The sequence below is a fragment of the Pomacea canaliculata genome, linkage group LG1 (assembly GCF_003073045.1).
Source record: "Pomacea canaliculata isolate SZHN2017 linkage group LG1, ASM307304v1, whole genome shotgun sequence".
NCBI classification, from domain to species: domain Eukaryota; kingdom Metazoa; phylum Mollusca; class Gastropoda; order Architaenioglossa; family Ampullariidae; genus Pomacea; species Pomacea canaliculata.
Genome location: NC_037590.1, coordinates 2,559,768 through 2,578,904, shown reverse-complemented (window position 1 = coordinate 2,578,904; position 19,137 = coordinate 2,559,768). Strand labels below are relative to the sequence as shown.

Below are 19,137 nucleotides of genomic sequence, written 5' to 3'. Positions count from 1 at the left end.
CAACACATTCAAGTTTACAAGTTTTTCTGGACGGGCGCCCTCTCCCCAGGATATGAATGTTCCAGTTACAAGAATTCTCTTCAACACAAAGTTTCTTGCAAGGAATTTGGTCAACTCAGCAGGTTTCCACCCTGACAAAGACAAGGCTTTACAAATGTCATTGGGGTGCTGTTTTTTCCTACCTCGGTAAAGCTCAGTATAAGATACTGTTTTTCGACATTTGTGTGAACACCTCCCTTCTGTTGTTGAAATACACACTAATCAACATCGCCAGGGTCAGACAATTAAAACCGAGAGGTCACATTTGTACAGAGGCAGCTAATTAACATATGGTCCCAGCTCACTGGTGGAGGTCTTCACATAAACATGTCGAGCCACCTTCTTGACAGTTGTTGACCTGAAAGAATTTTAACAAGCGACTGTGATGTCGGTCATCCTGTACACATCCTGGCCTTTAGTTCTTGCATAAAGAATGCTGTAAAGAACACAGAACAGAAAGCTTAAAAAGTTTACAATTAACAAGGACAGCGAAGCACAAAAGTCATCTTTGCACGAGGACTGATCACACATGTACCCTGTGATGTTTGCACGTGATGTAACCGCCGGACGATACATGCACCTTCCTCAGGACCTGTTTGTGTTTATCAGGCCTGTTTGTTAATATTGTCCTTTCTTATTGAATCGTTCCTTTCCTCACAACGTAAAGTTAAAACAACAGCAAAACATTTTCGTCTCTTTTCGCCACATTTTTGTGTGTTGTTGCTGATATTCACACGGCTGTGGTGTCAGCAATGGTGTTATCTGCGAACAGTGTCGGCTGCTGTGTTCTAGACGTTTCGCCGCAGCAGTGCCCCGGAAAGGGTTTCTTTACCATCCCACCCTCGACTCCTGTCTTATCAAAGTTGCCGGAAACCCATCACAGGGATGAGGTCTCCTCCGTGAGAAGGGAAGCTGGGTAAGAATGTTTTGATGGGCTCGCGGGCGGATAATGTTATCTTGCGGCGGCGGCCGGCACTACATCTCTCCGGACAGTTGGTCTTCGGCTTGCTTACACTTCAGGCAGCGGTGAGGCACTGGTGACAAGATAGTTCCAACGGCCAGTCTTGGCTGCCATGTTGTGTATTTAGTAGGATTGAGGGTACCAGCGTGGGTTGAATGACCCAGACTGGGTCTTTTCACAGCGGATATCATGCCTCCCTTCCTCACACACATCCCCCACCCCACTCACTCCATACTGATAAACATGTACACACATTGTTGTTTGGAATGCACCACAGCACAGGAAGTGTCAACACAACCTTCATTCCGTTTCTATGACAGTCACGCCTTGTATTACGACAGATTTAATGGTTTTATTGTTGTGGGTATATCAGAGAGCGGTCTGACCCAGACGGTTGTGTATTTTCATTATCAAGTATCATGTACTGCATAGACCTATATATACCTACATACAGTTGCCAGTGTAGTAGGTTTGTTGGCACCAGCATCACCGCAAACACATCATTGGTGCCTTTCACTACGACCGTACGACGGCTACTACTCCCCAGGTAGTAGGAATTGTTCATCTCCATGACAATCGGGGACTGACAGGTCGCTGTGGGGCACGTGACTGGTGCGATGTCATTACGTGGGTCGCCACCGACTTGGTCAAGGCCCTAACCGGACTAAGTGTCAGTTTGCAGATAACCGTCGACTCGTGTATAGTCGTGGACAAACTTGATCAAACCTTGACAACCCCAAGTGTAGTCCAGTCATGGACTTGAAAGGCAGGAAACCAAACAGAAAACAACCGACAGCCATGTGCATGCAAGTGGCCATGCTTCTCCAGTGCACACACATTCTTGAAACGGTGACAGAGACGATGGAATTCCATATTGTGCAGGAATAATCCGCTTGAACCTATCTCCCCAACCCACCCAATGTCTTCAGTCAGAATCAACACAGAAGCAAAGTTAATAAAAATATTTTTTGTCCTTTTGGAAATGTGGGTGATCATTAAGTTTTAGGTGCTTTACACCATTTCCTTGCACGCCTTCTTCATGTAGTAGCTAAGGGCCTATATAAGCCACACACATACATATATATATAAACTATGTATAAATAACAGTCCGTGCTTTTTATGTATGCGAATCTGCCTGCATAAATGTGTGTGCATGCATGCGCATTTATACAAGCATCTTTAGTTAGCTGTACTTGTGAAGTCCTACACTGACATGGCGAGACTAAGCAACTAACAGTCTCCAGCTGATCCTTAGAAACAAGCCTGTTGAGAACCCCGGCACCGCTTTTCGCCATCATCGCCCCCTCCCACCCGTAATCCTTGGGCTAGTGCGTCAGTTGAAAGCTTGGCTGGGGACCAAACTGCATGCTCACCCGCGATCGGTGGGTGATTCACGATGTCTTAGACCGTTTTTGAGAACAAAGAACCCGATCGGGTTCTCTTTCCTCTCCACTCCCCAGACACGCAGAAAGTCTGGGGCCGTATCCAAGGCCTGGAAGCAAAGCTGCCTTGTGGGGTGGGTGGCTCTGAACAAGAGGCAGTGGGAGGGCCTGTAATTAACCGCTAGTAATCCTCCCGCCCCTTGTTCCGCCCATCGGAGTCATGCGATACCACGACGGTTGACCTTTGCCCTGGCTCTGTCACTTTAACTTTTTTGTTTTCATATAAACACAATCGTCGCAAAGCTGGGAACTGGGTTATTTTGACCTATAAATTAAAAATAGTAAACAGTTTATTACTCATAATAAAGTATAGCGCAGCATCCCAGCACTCCCGCATTTAGTGTTCTCAGTGATGCTGACCCAAACGAGTAATTTGTGATGATACTGATTAAGAGTTGTGCCGATCTCAGGTAACAGCTTTTTTTAAAAATTACATTTGGGACTGTTTACGCCATGCCAGAAAAATAAAGCGTTCATGTTAAAGTAGAATTTCTAGTCCCTTCACCTAAGCAGTCCTCTCGGCCATGCTGCTACTTATTGCTTTATCCAGGACCTGCAGCTAGTCGTAGGTTATGCAACCTCGGGGTAGACTATGGGCAGACTTGTCTTCAGGCGCTGGTGCCCCGTTTTTATTTCAATATGGAGGCCTGGTTCTTTCTGTAGTTTCTTCATTCTTTTAAACTTAAAGACTAAGGGTAACAGTTAACTACCTACCCACCCACCGTTTCATTTGTACCCCCTTCTGAACACCCACGCAGCAACATAGTTACCATCAAGTTAATTTACCCCCAGGGTATGCTTACTTTAGGATAGTGGCCGGAATCCACTGGGTAAGGCTGAAACAAAATCTTTGATCACTACAGCTTCCCAGGAAAGATGACAACTGGTCCATTGTTATCCCTGGAACGCATTCATACCCCGGGAAACTTTTTTGTCTATCACCGTGGTATACTTAACCCGATTGAAGGGGAAAGCTGAGCTTGACACCGATGACACAGGCAATGAAATCGGCGATACGAGGAAATTGATTCTTGAACAAATACACGCGAGGGTGTGGAAGTGTCGGGAAACAAGGTAACTCGAAAAGCTCACAAAACTTCATCAGCTCTGATCACTGCTGACAGCAGAGGGGAGGAAGGAGCTGATAGACAAGTGTCGACTTCGGAAGGTGTTGGAGCAGCTCCTCTGTCATCTCGCGAGACGTGCGCGCGCACGCGTGTACGTATGCGTGCCTGCGCATGCGCAGACAACAAAACAGCGTTTGAGTGGTAGCAGACGATGTAACCCTAGAGCAACAGTGTATCCTTAAAATAAATCTCACCGGGCAAGTAAGTAATACAGGGAGCCTCGCACGTCGGGGCTATAAAGAAACCCACAAAATTAAACACTCGCTGCTTTCTATCGAGGACTTGGGGAGGGGGAGGTGTGTGTTTCGCGAACGTTCGCTATGCACTACTTTTGGTGCCAACAACAGCAGCACTGTGGTACAGCGAACGTTGATGATCGGGTGGGTGAGAGAGGGTAGGTGGGGTAGGGGCACGAGGAGAAACGAAAGTGGCGGTGAGTTGAGAAGTGACAGGACTGTACTCACCTGGTGAATGGATAAACATGGTTGCGTCAGTGGGCAACTGAAGAAGGCCAGACTCTGCTAACATTCCGCCTTGACAGAGTCTGGGCCGGGCGCCAGTCCTGATTCTCACAGCCCAACCTTGCTCTGTGTTGTGTCCCTAGCACCCGGGTCAGTGCGCCTGCTTTTGCCTTCTCTTCTGCACCCAACCCCCCTCCGCAAACTGCACACCCCCCACTAGTTCCTCACAACCTCGCATGGCCTCGAAACAAAAAGTAGCAGTTCTCAAGGTGAGTGCCAAGAAGGCTGCTTAAAATAGACGACTTTGCTTTTGTTCTCACACACATTAGTATGTCTCTAAAGTCCCTGTAATTGGTGAACAGTCATTATAACCAACCCTTGACTTGTGATGAGGCAAAGGAATGAAAACACCTTACCCTGTTACCCCACACATAATTACACTTAGGTGTTTGAGTTCACAAGCCTACTTTGGTCAAGTGGGAATTGTACACACACCCGTTACAGCACTGATGTACACAAATCCTCGTTCGCATGTATTTGCATGAGCAGTGTCTGCTCGCTTCCTAGGCTCCAGCGTTTGTGTGTTTGAGAGAGAGGCTGGGGGTGAGGGGATGAACACTGGTGGAGATTCTTGCCTGCCTGTCAGAATACTCATGATGAAGGATAACAGAAAATATTCCTGGCCACTTTTCTTTCCTTTTTGTTTTAAGTATATGTATAGCTGAAACATTTACAAATGGGAATCACAGAGCAGAGTCTAGACCAGAAAGAACACAAACTCAACACCCAACAGGAAGCTCCTTCGACAGCTGAAACATGCAGTCTGGTTCCATCCTTTTGTTCTCCATAACAGGGAGACCTCTTGCTCATTTCACTGGATACTTGTAAAAAGCGGTGACACAAAAAATTACTTCAGTGGCTGATAGTAGTTGTCCATTTTCAGATACCAGACACATATTATTAGTTTGATTTTGGTCCTTTATTGCAATAAACGGCTACGTGCAATTTTTTTTTTTTATACGTGTAACGGTGTCGTTGACATTTGATAACTAGTAGTGGCAAAATGTCAGACGACTTAATAAAAACAAGTCAATATTACATTAAATCATTATGTGAATAATATTTGGATTTCTCTTAGTCTTATTGATTATATGTGTGATGGAAAATGTAAACCTAACAAAGAATCTGTAGAAGAAATCTCTGTGGGAAGGTAAAAACATTGCTTAGGGCATCCTATAGAAAAGAACATATAAATTTAGGCATAAACTAATAGGGATCATCAAAATATGATTGACTGATGCAGTGTATGGTATGTTAGACAATTTGTCAAATGAGTATAAAACATCCCAGTAAGAACACCATACTGTGCTGTTCTTGTTGTATTCTTATAGAGATGGATCATATGCATCACTTGGTATAAAAATTGATTGCTGGCACAAATAATAACATCTTCATCTTTGTTTCCTCTAGCCGCCCTGACTTATTTATTTATTGGCTTTAGTATGGTAATTCACATACATTTTTGCATGGGAGGAGAGCTGTATCTTTGTTGGTGTCATGGTACCTCTCAGGTTTGTACTCATGTGTGGTAGGTAGGTGTAAGAGGACCAGTGCCAGGCTTATATGAAGGATATGGAGGGAACATAGCCATCTGAAACAGGCATTGGCACTAGGAGCAAATTTGCAGGTGTGCACCTCGTGGTACCCTGCTACCAGAAGTTACTTGTATCTGTCCTTTTCCTCCATTACCACCATCACCCAGTGTTCCCCACCCTCCCATTTAGACTGTGTTAACCAAGCAGCCCTGACTCCTCCCTGACTGTCACACAATTATACCTTATCCTAATACCTGTGCAAATAAGGGGCTTAGACTATGTCAGGGCAGACTGAAGTGGAGGGAGCAGTGATGGGAAGGTTTAAAAGCTTTACTACAGTGCAGAACAGGGTGGGCTGCAGAGTTAGAGCAGCTGAGAGAAATAAAAAAACTTTTTGTGTAGATTGTGTTGTCTTCCTGCACTTTCTCTTGTCCTATCCCATTACATCACATGTGCACTAGTTCCTGTGTTGTTAAGAGCAGGAACTATTTTTGCTTGGGAAGGGGAATTGTAGTAGAAAGGCCCTAAAAAAATTAATATCTAAAGCAAAAAATATGAATGCAGACATCAGGTGGATGTGATGAAAAAAGATTTAGAAAATTTCTGATTTCCAGATTTTTAGAAAGTTAACATAAGGTTTGAGCAATAACTCAGCAAAATGAAAAGGTCTTTTCCTTCATAATTTTCTCACTTTTCTAAAGAAATGCATTCTAGTTTTAGTATCTGACATCATATGTTGAAATCTGAATTGAGACAGTCTCTTATAATATTGTAAATATTATACATAAATTCTTGCAAATCAGAATACGTAGGACAGACGAATAGAAATAGTGTATTTCGGTTTCTTCATCCTGACAAAAAGGACACTTTAATTCTTATTTTCAGCATAACAAAAGTGGAGCTTATGAAATCTGAGACACCTAGCTTAAATCTTATTGCGGCATCTCTCATACCAATATGTGAAATATAGCCAAGAAAGCTGTTTTGTATTAATGGAAGATTTGCATAAATTATAGGGAAAGAACTTTGGACTAGAATTCACTTTGATATGCCTTTCGTGATAAAAACAATCCATCACTCCTAACTTGAACTCTCTCAAAAGGTGTTTGACATTGGCAACAGACTGATTTTCCCAGTAAAACTGTGACTGTATTTGTACAGTTTAGTCACTATGTGGTAAACCCAAATAAGCTTGTTATAGTGTAAATTGAGTATCATTGCATAGGATTTTTTGGGCAAGCACTCACATGTCATTAGTATCTTTAGCCAATATGCAATACATCTAACATATGAATTAATGTACAAGGCATAGCATCCATATTCACTATAGGCCATTCTATTAGGAATTCTGTTTTACATTAAGAATTTTTTCCATAGCAAGCTTTCAACAATACTATTATCTGCAATCAGTTCTCAAATTTCCGAGCCATAAAGTAATATGGGCTGCACTTGTGAATCAATCAGTTTAAAAAACAGAGCTGAGCTGTGATCGTTAAGAGTCCACAGTACCCGAAGGATATTTATCACACCAAACTGAGCTTTATAGGCAAGGTCTTCAAGGCACGTGTAAAGGCACAACAAATAGACAAAATTATACCAAAATATCTGTATGTATTTATGATTTCAAGTTGTTTACCATCATTAAACCATTTTTCTCTTTTACCAATAAAACCACCATTTCTAAATTTCTATTAAGCACAAGGTCCAGATGTTTCACAACTTCACCCAGAACATAAAGCTGATTTTGCAGACCCACTACCATGTCAGACACTAGTGTGAAATCATCAGCAAACAGTAAAATGATCAACTGTATCAAGTCAGAGTTCTGTCTCTGCTGCAGGTGGGAGGAGAGACGAGCAGCCAGTGGCCGCGTTCATTATGTGAACCATGTGACAAGGACAACCCAGTGGGAACGACCAACTAGGTAATTACTATCACCTGGTAGAAATGCTGGCATCAGCCATGGCAGAAGAATAGTGTATCTCCTAGTTGGCAAAACTAAGAAAGATGATTCTGCATGTCTTTCTGTCACTCATCTTGCCACATTCCCTTTTCACAACACTGCACACGTGCACACACACTCTCTTCCCCTTTAAATTCTGGGGGTTTTTTCCCTTTTTTCCTGGGAAGACATCAAGAAATCCTCCTTCAGGATAGGTTCCTTAGTTGTACAGAAATATGTTTTTATATAAAATATGTTAAGTAACACTTTATTCCTAGTTTTATGTGAAAGCATGCTAAAATGAGGTTTTCAGCTTTAGCTTTAACCACCATTGGCATCTTCCAAATGTCTTTCTGATAACCAAACTATAAAAATGTTGCTAATGAGACAGGCCTAGGAAGATACTGCAGCAGAGCAATAACTTCGTCTTTATCTTTTTGAAGTGAAATCTGGTAACCAGCTTGATAAATGAGTGGACTAAGTTATGGGCTGAATTATACTCGTGCTTTGTGGAGTTTTCAGGGCTAAATGTCACAGGGAGACATGGGTGGAGTGGGCTGGAAGATGATTGAAATGAGGATTCCTTTTTTTTATTAGTTGTGGGGAAAAGGGACAAGTTAAGGCTGTCCAAAAACTGTTCAGAAATCTGCTCATTTTAGACTAGTCTTTTAATGTAAGTGGTCCAGAGAGTTGTGAGGAAATAAAACAGAAAATATGAGAGCAATCCACTTATTCATGTCCATGGTCTCAGTTAATGGAGTCGATGTCACTAGACATCAAGTGATTTCCACCCAGGGGGGTTGACGGGATTCAAAAAAAAAAAAAAAACTGTTTTCCCTCTGGAATGCATGGCTGTTCTTAAAGTGGCATTATTCTTTTCTTCTTGCTACTAGCAGTGTTTATGCATCTGTCCCAGATATCAGTAATATGTCCTGAGAAACTGACACAGATTGATACTACGTTATCAGTTTGTAAATTAGTTAGGGAAGACATTAATGAGGCTACAGTTCTTCTGTACCCAGTCTATGAGCAAAGGTTTTATGCACGATAGTTGAGCTTCATTCAGATTGGACCACACTTCATCCCCACTGATTGCAGATATGCCCTTCAGGAATTATGATTACAGAACTTGTTAAAAGATGAAACAGAAGATCAAGTATGTTAAGTTAGCAATTAAGGTATTTGGTTTACAGCGCACTCTTAAAAATAATTTTGATGGTATTGGCTTCAGACTGTTGTAGATGGAAAATGGATTTGTTTCTGACAATTTTTGTGAAACTTTTGCATGCCACATTCTTATGCAGGCCAGCAGTAGAATATGGTCGCCCGAACAGTGTGGTCAGTCCTCGTCCAGAACCCACAAGTGCTGTTCCTCCTTCATCCAATTATAGTGTGGGTAGAGATGATGGCAGTATCAACAGCAACAACAGCTACACCAGCAGTCATACAACAACAAGTCCTGCTGGAGGGGAGGGAAGTAGTGTCAGCAGCACCCAGCAGCAGTTTGTGCGACGTCGCTCAACACGGCACCGGAATTACCTCAGTCGTGCACAGTTGCATGATGCTGTGGAACTTCCAGATGGCTATGGTGAGTACCAGACATTCCTCACTATTTCAAGGAAGTTGACTGGTTAGCTTTTTAAGGATCGAACACATGGGATGATGGTTGTCCAGTGTTTTTATGTTACTATAGAAGATAAACTCAGAGAGGAATTAGTATTTTCAGTTTGCACAGTGAAATTTTATTGCAAGAAAGTAACTGTGTGCAAACAGATAAATGTTTTATTAAATTTATTTTGATTTTTGTTTTGTTTGAAAGACTGTCTTAAATTGTGAAGTTGGATTCAGACCTCAGTGGCATGTTAATTTTTTCAGAGCAAAGAACAACACAGCAAGGTCAGATTTATTTCCTTCATACAAGAACTGGTGTGAGCACATGGCATGACCCCAGAGTACCCAGGTGAGTTTTGAAATATATAAATTGGTAATTAAAACATTTTGTCCACCACTGGACAGTTGTAATTTATTTTTAGCTTGATAGATGTTGATAAGCTTTGTTGCTTTTACTTTTTAATTCAGAGGCATATGCTTACAGAAATGCTCTGAATAAAGAAATTTTGGTCAGCAGCAAGACCGCATATATGATGGTGGTCCCATAAGATTAAATCCAGGAAAAATTCTTATTACCTGGTGATATTGCAACATTGAAGCAACAAATGTTTGTGGGGATGCTGTGTGGTTAAAAAAATTAAAAAAAGTGGTGTAAACGTACCTATTGCACTGCCAGTCATATAAAACTAGTTCACATACAACTGTGTACAGCACATAATGATAATAAACAAGTGTTTGTGCATGTACACTCTCTCATTAACACTATGACTGAGTCACCTAACGGTTCATTTCTCTAAATGCATCAATGCATGACTATTTTTTTTTAAGACCTTCACGTTTATGGTATTTTGCATTTGTGAACACAAAAGTGAATTGAAGGCTACTTTTCAATGCAAAGCTATTATTGTTTATGCTGAAATGTATTTAGCTTTAGCTCTTACACATAAACACGTAGATAAATTGGTAGAAGACCTTGGAGTCCTTGAAGCCTGGCCTAGATAAGAGATAGAATGTATGAGAAAAATTGTGCATTGTTTGGGAAACCTTCCACAAATAAATGCACAGTGGGTGAAAACAATGTGCATTCGTATGATGTCTTTTCAGATTTATGAGTGTACTTTGCCTGTTTGGCTTGATTTTATTATATAGTCTGAATAGTACTCCAGCACCTCATTTGATGTGGCTGTGATGCTGCTTCGCATATTTATCAACTTTTAGTGAGAGAGTGGCCTGTATAAGTGCACCATGATAAAATTATCAGTATAATAAATCATTGTGGGTTGAAAAATATGAAGTAGTAATTAACTTTTCTTACATTAATTTCTAGGAAATTTTCAGTGCTTGATTTGTGGTTATGCTTGCAGAAGTTATTGTTACATGGAAGGCTTCTTAACATGTACCTTTATTTATTGTTTATATTTTTGTGTTTTGCGTATTCTTTCCTTTTCCTCTTGCAATCTTTTGTAAAGATGGCTTCTTTTAAAACATTGGTTCAAAGTAATGAACTTCAATTTGACCTATGCTTTTAAAGTAATTAATAGGTCCATTTGGTATAATCAAGCCATAATCTTAAAGGCATAATAGGTAGGCTTGGATTGAGCTTCAATTTGATGTGTAAGTCCGACGCATTGTTTAAATTGTCCCCAAAACCTGGGCCTGTAAAGGCAGTAAATGTAAGTGGTTCATTGTGTTTAGGGGGAAAACCTTTTTCTGCCTGTCTTTACCTTCCTTCTGTGATAAATGGTGTACCTATTTCTTCTGAGCCGCTGTTGGGTAGTCTTGCTGTGAGAGAGCCTTAGTTGAAAAGGCCAGAGGATGACCTTTACCTTACCTTTACCTTATGCTAGAAAAGAAAGCGCATTAAAATATAAAAACAGATTATCAACTTTTCATTGAAGCTGTAAGGCCTTCTTCATTTTATTCCTCTTTTACCATCTCAACGCTCCCTCCATCCTGTTGATTTTCTTTTTCCTGAAGCCGCAGAGGAAAAAAGGAAACAATTGTCAGATGTCAGAGGTGCATAATGTTTTCAGGAGAAGCAGTAGAAAAACAGGAGAAATAAGCAGATGCCAGGGCACAGGAAAAGGCAAAATTGCCACACAAAAATGTCAAAACAAGCAAACAACCACCACCCCCACAAAAAAAAAATCACACCAAGAAACAAAGGTATTTACCAGTTTTCAGACAAGCAAAAAAAAAAAAAGCAAGCTTGGCTGCTTCTGTCAGCACTTTTTTCTTATATCTGTTTATCTTTCACACTCTGTCCTTTCCACCACACTCTCCCTTCCTGTTCTTGCCCCTCCATTTTTTTTTTTCACCTTCATTAGCGACTTCAGTATGTACTTTTCCAACATACCTCAAACTGCTGGATAGACCATGTACGAGAGCTGTATAGAGGCAATCTTTAACAGAACTTACAGAAGCATCAGGCAGCTACTGTGGTACTTGTCATATTAACCAGTCCGGAACATGAACAGATCGACACATAACTCCTGAGTTTCCAGATCAAAGAACTACAGTAATTGAAGAAAGCAAAAGAAAAAAAAAAGCATGCAGTTTTGACAGTTTGCACAAAATATAAAAATAAATTGCAGGCCAGCTTCAGATGCCGAGATGGTATCACATTACCGGTACCAATATGTCAGCTTCAAACAGACCTAGGCTCTATCCATTAATTTAAGATCAGAGGCTTTCCTCTCTACTCGCCGCTGTCACTTTAAAAAATTTCTCTCACTGGCTACTTTAGTGTTTTCTTCGTGTACCTCACTTCTCTTTTATTTTATTCTCATGATCTGTTTCAGTTCCAGTCTGCTTCTTTTACACTTCAATTTTAATATGTTGCCTGTTTCTCATTGTCTGTATGATGCTGCCCCCAGCTTTTTTCTTCATTCTCCTGCTCACACAGATTTCCCAGATCTTTCTTACTTTTTTTCTGTATCCTGTTTGTATGGTTGCAGCTCAAATACATGACAGTAGTATTGTTTAGTGCACCTTGTATATACATTCTTTCATAGGTATGTTCACAGAGGCCGATAGAAGTATAGGCGTGCTGAGAGATACAGATGTGTGTGCGTGCACATGCTTATTGTTTCTGCTTGCTTCCAGTTCCCTCTCCATCTTTCACCTCTTAGTGTATTCCTTTCCATTTCTGACAGACTTCTCTGTACATTTTCTAAGAACTGAAAAAAACCCAGCCTGAACACTGTATTAGAAGTAAAGGCATGATTTTTTTGGGGGAGTCCTTTTTTTTTTTGGCCTTTCGAACAGATGTGCATCTGACTCATCTGAGCTAGTTCCAGTTTTTATCATTACCCTCAGCTTGCCAGACTTTCTGAAGTTCATGTTAAGCACTTTTTTCTATTAGTCCTTTGAGCTATAAGAGGCAATCGGTGTTTAAAACCCGTACAGCTTTCTCACCTGCACATAAAAACACAATAAAAATGGTGCCACATGCGGTTTGAAGTGCACATAAGAGCCTTCCACACATGGCTTCCTTCAAGTGCTGCAGGACACCTTAGCGTGCGTAAGCAGCACATAGTTCCTTGCTAATGACTTGATGAAGAAACCAGGAAGCACACGAATGGTTAGAATTGATTCTTGAAATGGGTTTTTTTTATTTCAAGGGATTTTATTGAGCTTAGTCCTGTTAAGCTAAGATTTTCGACATCCTTATATTTCCTTGTACTAGTTTAGTTTATTTCCTTGTACTGCATGAGAAAAATTGAGTAACCCTCACCTACGAATTTCTCAGACATGAACGTGTCGGTGTTTAAGCATTGTATCATGAAAGGAGGAAAGTTACATGAATTATTATCTTTGTATTGAGCTGAACCTAACACTTTCACAAACATTGACATCTATACCAACTTATGAAATCATATTATTTTCTGTTGCTTTACAATATCTTTCAAGAATTGAAATGACCAATATATAAAATGTGTTAGAACTATGACTGTGCACAGAATTGTTTTGCCAGATTCAGTTGTCAGCCTTTTTTTTTTTATTGCACAGGATGAATAACAAAGGCTTTACACACAACAGAGACTGCTTTTTTTTGATGATGTTTATATTTTGAGAGGAAACTCATGGGCGGAAATGCAGGAAGGGATATATGTTGTCTTAATGTGGAACAGCCTAGAATGGCTTCCAAACTTACTTTCATGTAGCCATGTTTCTTGTCTTGTTATAAATCCTGCATACTTGCACAAGTGGTATTCTCCTTATATTCTTTGCTAGAGGGGTGGTGAGCAGTCCGGTGGCGCAACGGTTAGCGCCTGTCACCAATACCGTGAGGGTTGGCTGTCCTGGGTTCATCTCTTGTCTCGGGCACTTTGTTCTTTCTCTGCATGTGGCTTCTCTTTACAAGGCTGGCTGCCTTGTGATGTAGCCTTAGCTGCTGGCTCTGCGTAAAATGCCTACTTCCCTCCCTCTTTGTTAGAAGAGTGGAGAGTTGTGCAAAAAAATGGGATGAAAAGAAGCATATATAGAGCTGTGGTATGATGTCATCATGTGTCACCATTTGTCATCTAACAATGCAAAGGAATGCTGTTTCATGCAGGCAGTTAAGAGAGCTAAATTTTAGACCATCAAAATGGCACTGCACATCGTCAACAGGATCATTTTTATGTAGCCTCATCTCCATGATCAATTTAAAAAATTTCGTTGAATAAGCAGAAAAGATTTTGACCACATTAACAGTGTACCTGTTATCACTATGTTTTGGAGCATTTCACATTTTGAAAATAATTTGGAGACCAGTCTCGGAAACTAGCATGACTTAAAACTCAGCAGGTGACTATACTTTGCTGAAACTTTGTTGCCAAACAGTGGTTTGTTTCTTTTCCCCAGGGAAGCATCCCAGCTGGAACTACAAGAAGAAGACCTGGGTCCACTGCTGGATGGCTGGGAGATACGCCGTACCAGCAATGGTCGTGTGTATTTTGTGGACCACAACAACCGCACAACACAGTTTACTGACCCAAGGCTTTCCACCAACTTAGGCATCATTCAAGAAAAGCTGTAAGTGGGTTTTAATAGCATGGATCTCCGTCCTAGCTTTGATGCTGTAATTATCACACACACTTCTTGACAACTGATATTGATACTAATGATGATTGCAGTGATATTGCCCTGACTACTCAGCTTTCAGCTTTCACTAAGCACTTGATTGTACTCTTTACTGCAAAAAGTCCAGAGTTCATTACTTAGGATGTGCAGTGGATGCAAATCTTTGGTTTTTGATGCTGAAACCATTTTAATCATACCTAGTGACATCATTAGTGCCACTTTTATGGTCTTTTTTTTTTGGAATGATTATGGTTGCTAAAGGCGAATTTTGTGTTTTGGTGTACCAGCCAATAGTCAGCACCGCATGTTCCCCTCGCACGGCGATTTGGCCCATTTCGACTTTAAGTAGCATTTGTTAGGAAAGCTTGTGACCTAAGGCAATAATTTTGTATTGGTCACTTTTATGTCTTTAGTAAAATCTTGAAAATATGGATTTCTTAATGCAGAAAATCATCAAACAAAGAGAATAAGGTACCTCATCATAGAAACAAGCGAGACCTGGTCCAGAAAATGAAAGTATTGCGGCAAGAACTACAACCTTTACAGCCACAGGCAGGACACTGTCGTCTGGAGGTTTCTCGTGATGAGATCTTTGAAGTAGGTGGTCATAATTTTCTCGAAATGTATTTTTTTAGTTCTAAATGCTTTAACTAAAACGAAGCTCATGTTAATAGTCTTTTGAAAAGCGTTAGAGACATTCTGCATCGTTTGTATTTTCAGACTAGGTAACTGCAGTGTTATTTACAAGTGATTGATTTGGTTCACAGGACTCTTATCGACAAGTCATGAAAATGCGGTCTAAAGACTTAAGGAAACGTCTCATGGTCAAATTTCGTGGTGAAGAAGGTCTTGACTATGGAGGTGTTGCAAGGTAATTTTTGAGTTTGAAACTTTCACAATTATTTATTAGATTTGCTGCCAAATGCAATTAAAAAATATATGGGTAATGTAAATCAAAGAGACTGTGCATGTGCACAAGCATCATTCTACATAGGTACATAGAGATTCATTTATACGTAAATACATTTATACACATGCTGCAGTTCAGTATACATAGCTTTGTGGAAATTAGAATAACTGACATACTGCCTGCTTTCTCTTTAAAATTCATTGCACAGAAAGAAAAAAAAAATAATATGCATTTACTTGTTTATTCAGATTTATTTTCTAGTATAGATCTTTGCTTTTTTTTAAAAGAAAAGAAATCCTTGTGATAAATATGCATTTATGTGATGGATTACAATTTTTAAAATTACAATGTGGTTGTGAGAACTCGGTCTTTCAATTTTGGCTGAAACTGCTTTACTACTTCTGCTTGTTTTATTTTTATTTTTAAATCAGGGAGTGGTTCTACTTGTTATCTCATGAGATGCTGAATCCATACTACGGGCTTTTCCAGTATTCAAGGGAAGATATTTACACTTTGCAGATTAATCCAGATTCGGGTGTGAACCCTGTGAGTTAAGTTTGCATATACCTTTAATATATTTGTGTGTGAGTGTGGATTCTCTGTCACTCACACTTTTTCTCTCTTTCTTACACTGTAACAGTCTACTTTAGAGAAATTGATACCTTCATAATAAATTGATTACAGAGTTATCACCATTTTGTCAGCAGGTTTACATTTTTAGATTAGAGGAATCAGTGCAAGAGTAGGAAATATATTGTTGACAGGAAATTCCTGAAAAGCTTAAATGGGCTACACAAAATTTGAAAACATTTTATACACAATAATCCACCAAAACTGATGGTAGTATTATACTTGAGTATTTAATGTTTGTTTTCCTTGTACAGGAGCATTTATCCTACTTTCATTTTGTTGGGCGGGTGATTGGAATGGCCATTTTCCACGGACACTATCTTGATGGAGGATTTACAATGCCATTCTACAAACAGCTTTTGAGCAAATCAGTTACCCTGGAAGATCTGGAGAGTGTAGACCCAGATCTCCATCGCAGTCTTTGTTGGATGCTGTAAGTATTACCTAGAAGTTTGTATGCACCACTGTTAACTCTCCTCATGTTCATTTGGTAAATATGGATATTGTGGTTGAAGCGTCTATAAAAAGGAATTTTCCCTCATCAGTACTCAGGCATAATTATGGTAGCTACAGATATGTACCATCTAATTAAAGACCTTAGGAAAAGAGTATAAAGGAAAATAACTCGTGGTAAGGAGCTTTGTAGTGCACAAATATGTCAAATATGCTGTTGTATATTTCAGCCACAATATCAACAGTTGAAACTGATTTTCGCACATATTCTTTTTTCTGACCCAGAGAGAATGACATTGAAAATGTACTGGACCACACATTTTCAGTGGAGCATAATTCCTTTGGTAAAGTTCAAGAGTATGAATTAAAACCAGGTGGCAAGGATGTCAGTGTTACAGAAGAGAACAAGCGAGAATATGTCAAGTAAGTAATTTCTTGATAGTAAAGTAACACATTTCAAACTTTAGAGGAATATTTATATAGAATGGCTGAGAAAGTTTTATCTTAAAAATGGAAACTGTACACCATAAATGTTTTTGTTTTTTTTTAAATAAAAAAGTCTCTTAAGATGTAGATTTATGCCATGAAGATGTTTGTGTATAATGCACTGAATAGACTGTAATATAACTGATGGACAAAGTATGCTATATGATCACATGCATGTCGACAGGCCTTTGCTTCTGTAGGTTCTCACGTAGGTTTTACTGACTCATTCTGGAAAAACTTGAATTAATCACAACTCTTGTGGTCTGCACCTTTTTTTGGTGAGCACCACAATAAAAAAGGATTTGAGTATTTTAGTTACTGTAGTGTCTGGTGTGAAAAAACTATTGAAAGCAGTTATTGCTTGCTGGCTTTATCTGCAGGAGCTTGCTACTCCAGTTACTGTGGTGTGCCAGTTAGTATTTTGTGGCCATGGCTTTTCGGGGAAAAAGACAATAGGGAGAGTGGAGTTTCCCTAATGGTTCTGTTTACTGGTTGCATTACTTCCACTTTTTGTATGTGGACATTGTGTGGCTATGTTCATGGTGGTATACTTTGTCATCTTAACTGGTAGAGGTGTCTCTGGCGTTGCAGTCTTTTGGTGATGTATTTGAGAGCTTTGACATTTAGTTTCGGACCAAGTCGTTTATCCAGAATCTTGAATTTCCTGTATAAGAGAGAAAATGAGAGAGTGTCTGTCTCCCAAAACTAGACACTTTTAATTACTTCAGTTCTGCAGATAGGTAAAGTTTCTCTCTCTCTGTGTCCTGGTAAATTATTAGTATCCATAGGCAATAATGTTTGTAACTGAATATAATACCTTAATTGAAGTCTTCATTCTTGATTTCCATCAGAGGCAACCAGTTGGGTGCAGCTGTTGTAAAGAGCACAATAGTCTCACACACACACCCTCCTGCATGTTTAGATGAGTTTATAGAAGATGAAGAAAATTGCTTTTTTTTATCTAGGGTATTAAAAAACAAGTTTGTAGGAGTTTATGTGAGATGAAAGAGTGAAAAAAACGTAAGGTAAGTGTTGACTGGTGGATAACATGAAAATGCTGGCTGTAAAACAGCACAATGTGGTGGTAACATCTGCTGCCCTATTTATCTGGAGAAAATATGTGATGTTGACTCAGAAAAGCCACTTGTGCTTGTATATACAGGTAGCGTTGGTGCCATCATGATCACATCCACCTGTTTCATGTTATCTCTGATAGAATTATGCTTGGAACTAAGTGAGTGCTGCTGGCTCAGTGCAATGTTAACAAAAGAGAAAGGCGTAGAGATTGCTTGGCAATTTTTGAAGACTTGACATTTGACATTTTGTAGGTCTGGTACGCAAGAAATAAGGGTTGATTCCACATACCTTTTATTTAAATAAGTTTTGATGGTCACTGAAGTGTGGTATTGATTTTAAACGGTTTTAAATATAGCTCATCATCTGTGAGCTGTAATTTTGGCTTTTTTTTTTTCCTTTAACATGGGCTTTATTCCTATTGAAGAGTTATATAGAACCATAGTGTCTGTAGAATTCTTAACAGTTACAAAAAAATAAGTAAGACTGCATGATTGTTAAGGTACACTTAAGTATTGAATTCTTAGAAGGACATGTAATGTTTGTGAAGGAGAGGTGATGTCACTGACAGCTGAGCATCTTGTTGACTTTTGATCGCTGATCCTTTAGCTCTTATCCTTTGTGAGGGGTGGTCCGATGGTGCAATGGTTAGCGCCTGTCATCGATACAGTAAGGGATGGTTGTCCAGGGTTTATTTCTTGTCTCAGGCACACTGTTTAGAGGGCTGGCTGCCTTGCCATGATATAGCCTTAGTTGCTGACTCGGTGTAAAACCCTATTCCCGTACCCACCACCCCAACTTCCAATTAATAAGGACTTCAAAACATTAAATGCTCTACTGGAAAAACAATTTTTTATTTTATTTGTGGGAAATTAGCACCAAACTTCAAAAATTCAGATTGTCTTGTTTTTGTGTTTTCTGATTTTTTTTGTGGGGAGATCATGCTAATCCCATTAACATTCAAACAAGATGAGGAGGTCACACTCAAAGATAGAAAGATAGGTTCTAAGGTTATAATTTTCTTAAGATAGATGTCAGCAGCTAGAATTAGACCTTGAGGTGTTTATTTCTGGGAAGTTATAGCCTGAAGGAATGTGATTATATTCCAAATGATAGAAATCTGGCATTTGAAGATGATCTGGCATGATTCCTAGAATGTAATGTAGTGTGCACAGGTGTTACTCATCGGCATCAGTTACCATTAAAAAAAAAAAAACTTTTCTAACCTTCCTAGCTGCTTTCTTTTCTGAGTACCTTTTTGTAATGCAGTATTTGTGTCTGAGAAGTGTGTGTGGGTGAGTGTGAGTTGATGGATCGATATGCATTTGTATGCACCCTT

At 39.7% G+C, this 19,137-nt stretch overlaps 1 protein-coding gene across 1 annotated transcript in view; it reads left to right on the top strand.

Annotated features, from left to right (window-relative positions):
* LOC112556620 (E3 ubiquitin-protein ligase SMURF2-like) overlaps window positions 1-19,137 on the top strand; it is a 43,654-nt gene that overhangs the window by 18,027 nt on the left and 6,490 nt on the right. The window contains exons 6-14 of the mRNA XM_025225789.1: window positions 7,466-7,549; window positions 8,872-9,155; window positions 9,443-9,527; window positions 14,027-14,197; window positions 14,692-14,842; window positions 15,013-15,116; window positions 15,587-15,701; window positions 16,040-16,218; window positions 16,524-16,661. Coding sequence (XP_025081574.1) covers window positions 7,466-7,549; window positions 8,872-9,155; window positions 9,443-9,527; window positions 14,027-14,197; window positions 14,692-14,842; window positions 15,013-15,116; window positions 15,587-15,701; window positions 16,040-16,218; window positions 16,524-16,661 — 1,311 coding nt within the window. The remainder of the gene's footprint in view (window positions 1-7,465; window positions 7,550-8,871; window positions 9,156-9,442; window positions 9,528-14,026; window positions 14,198-14,691; window positions 14,843-15,012; window positions 15,117-15,586; window positions 15,702-16,039; window positions 16,219-16,523; window positions 16,662-19,137) is intronic.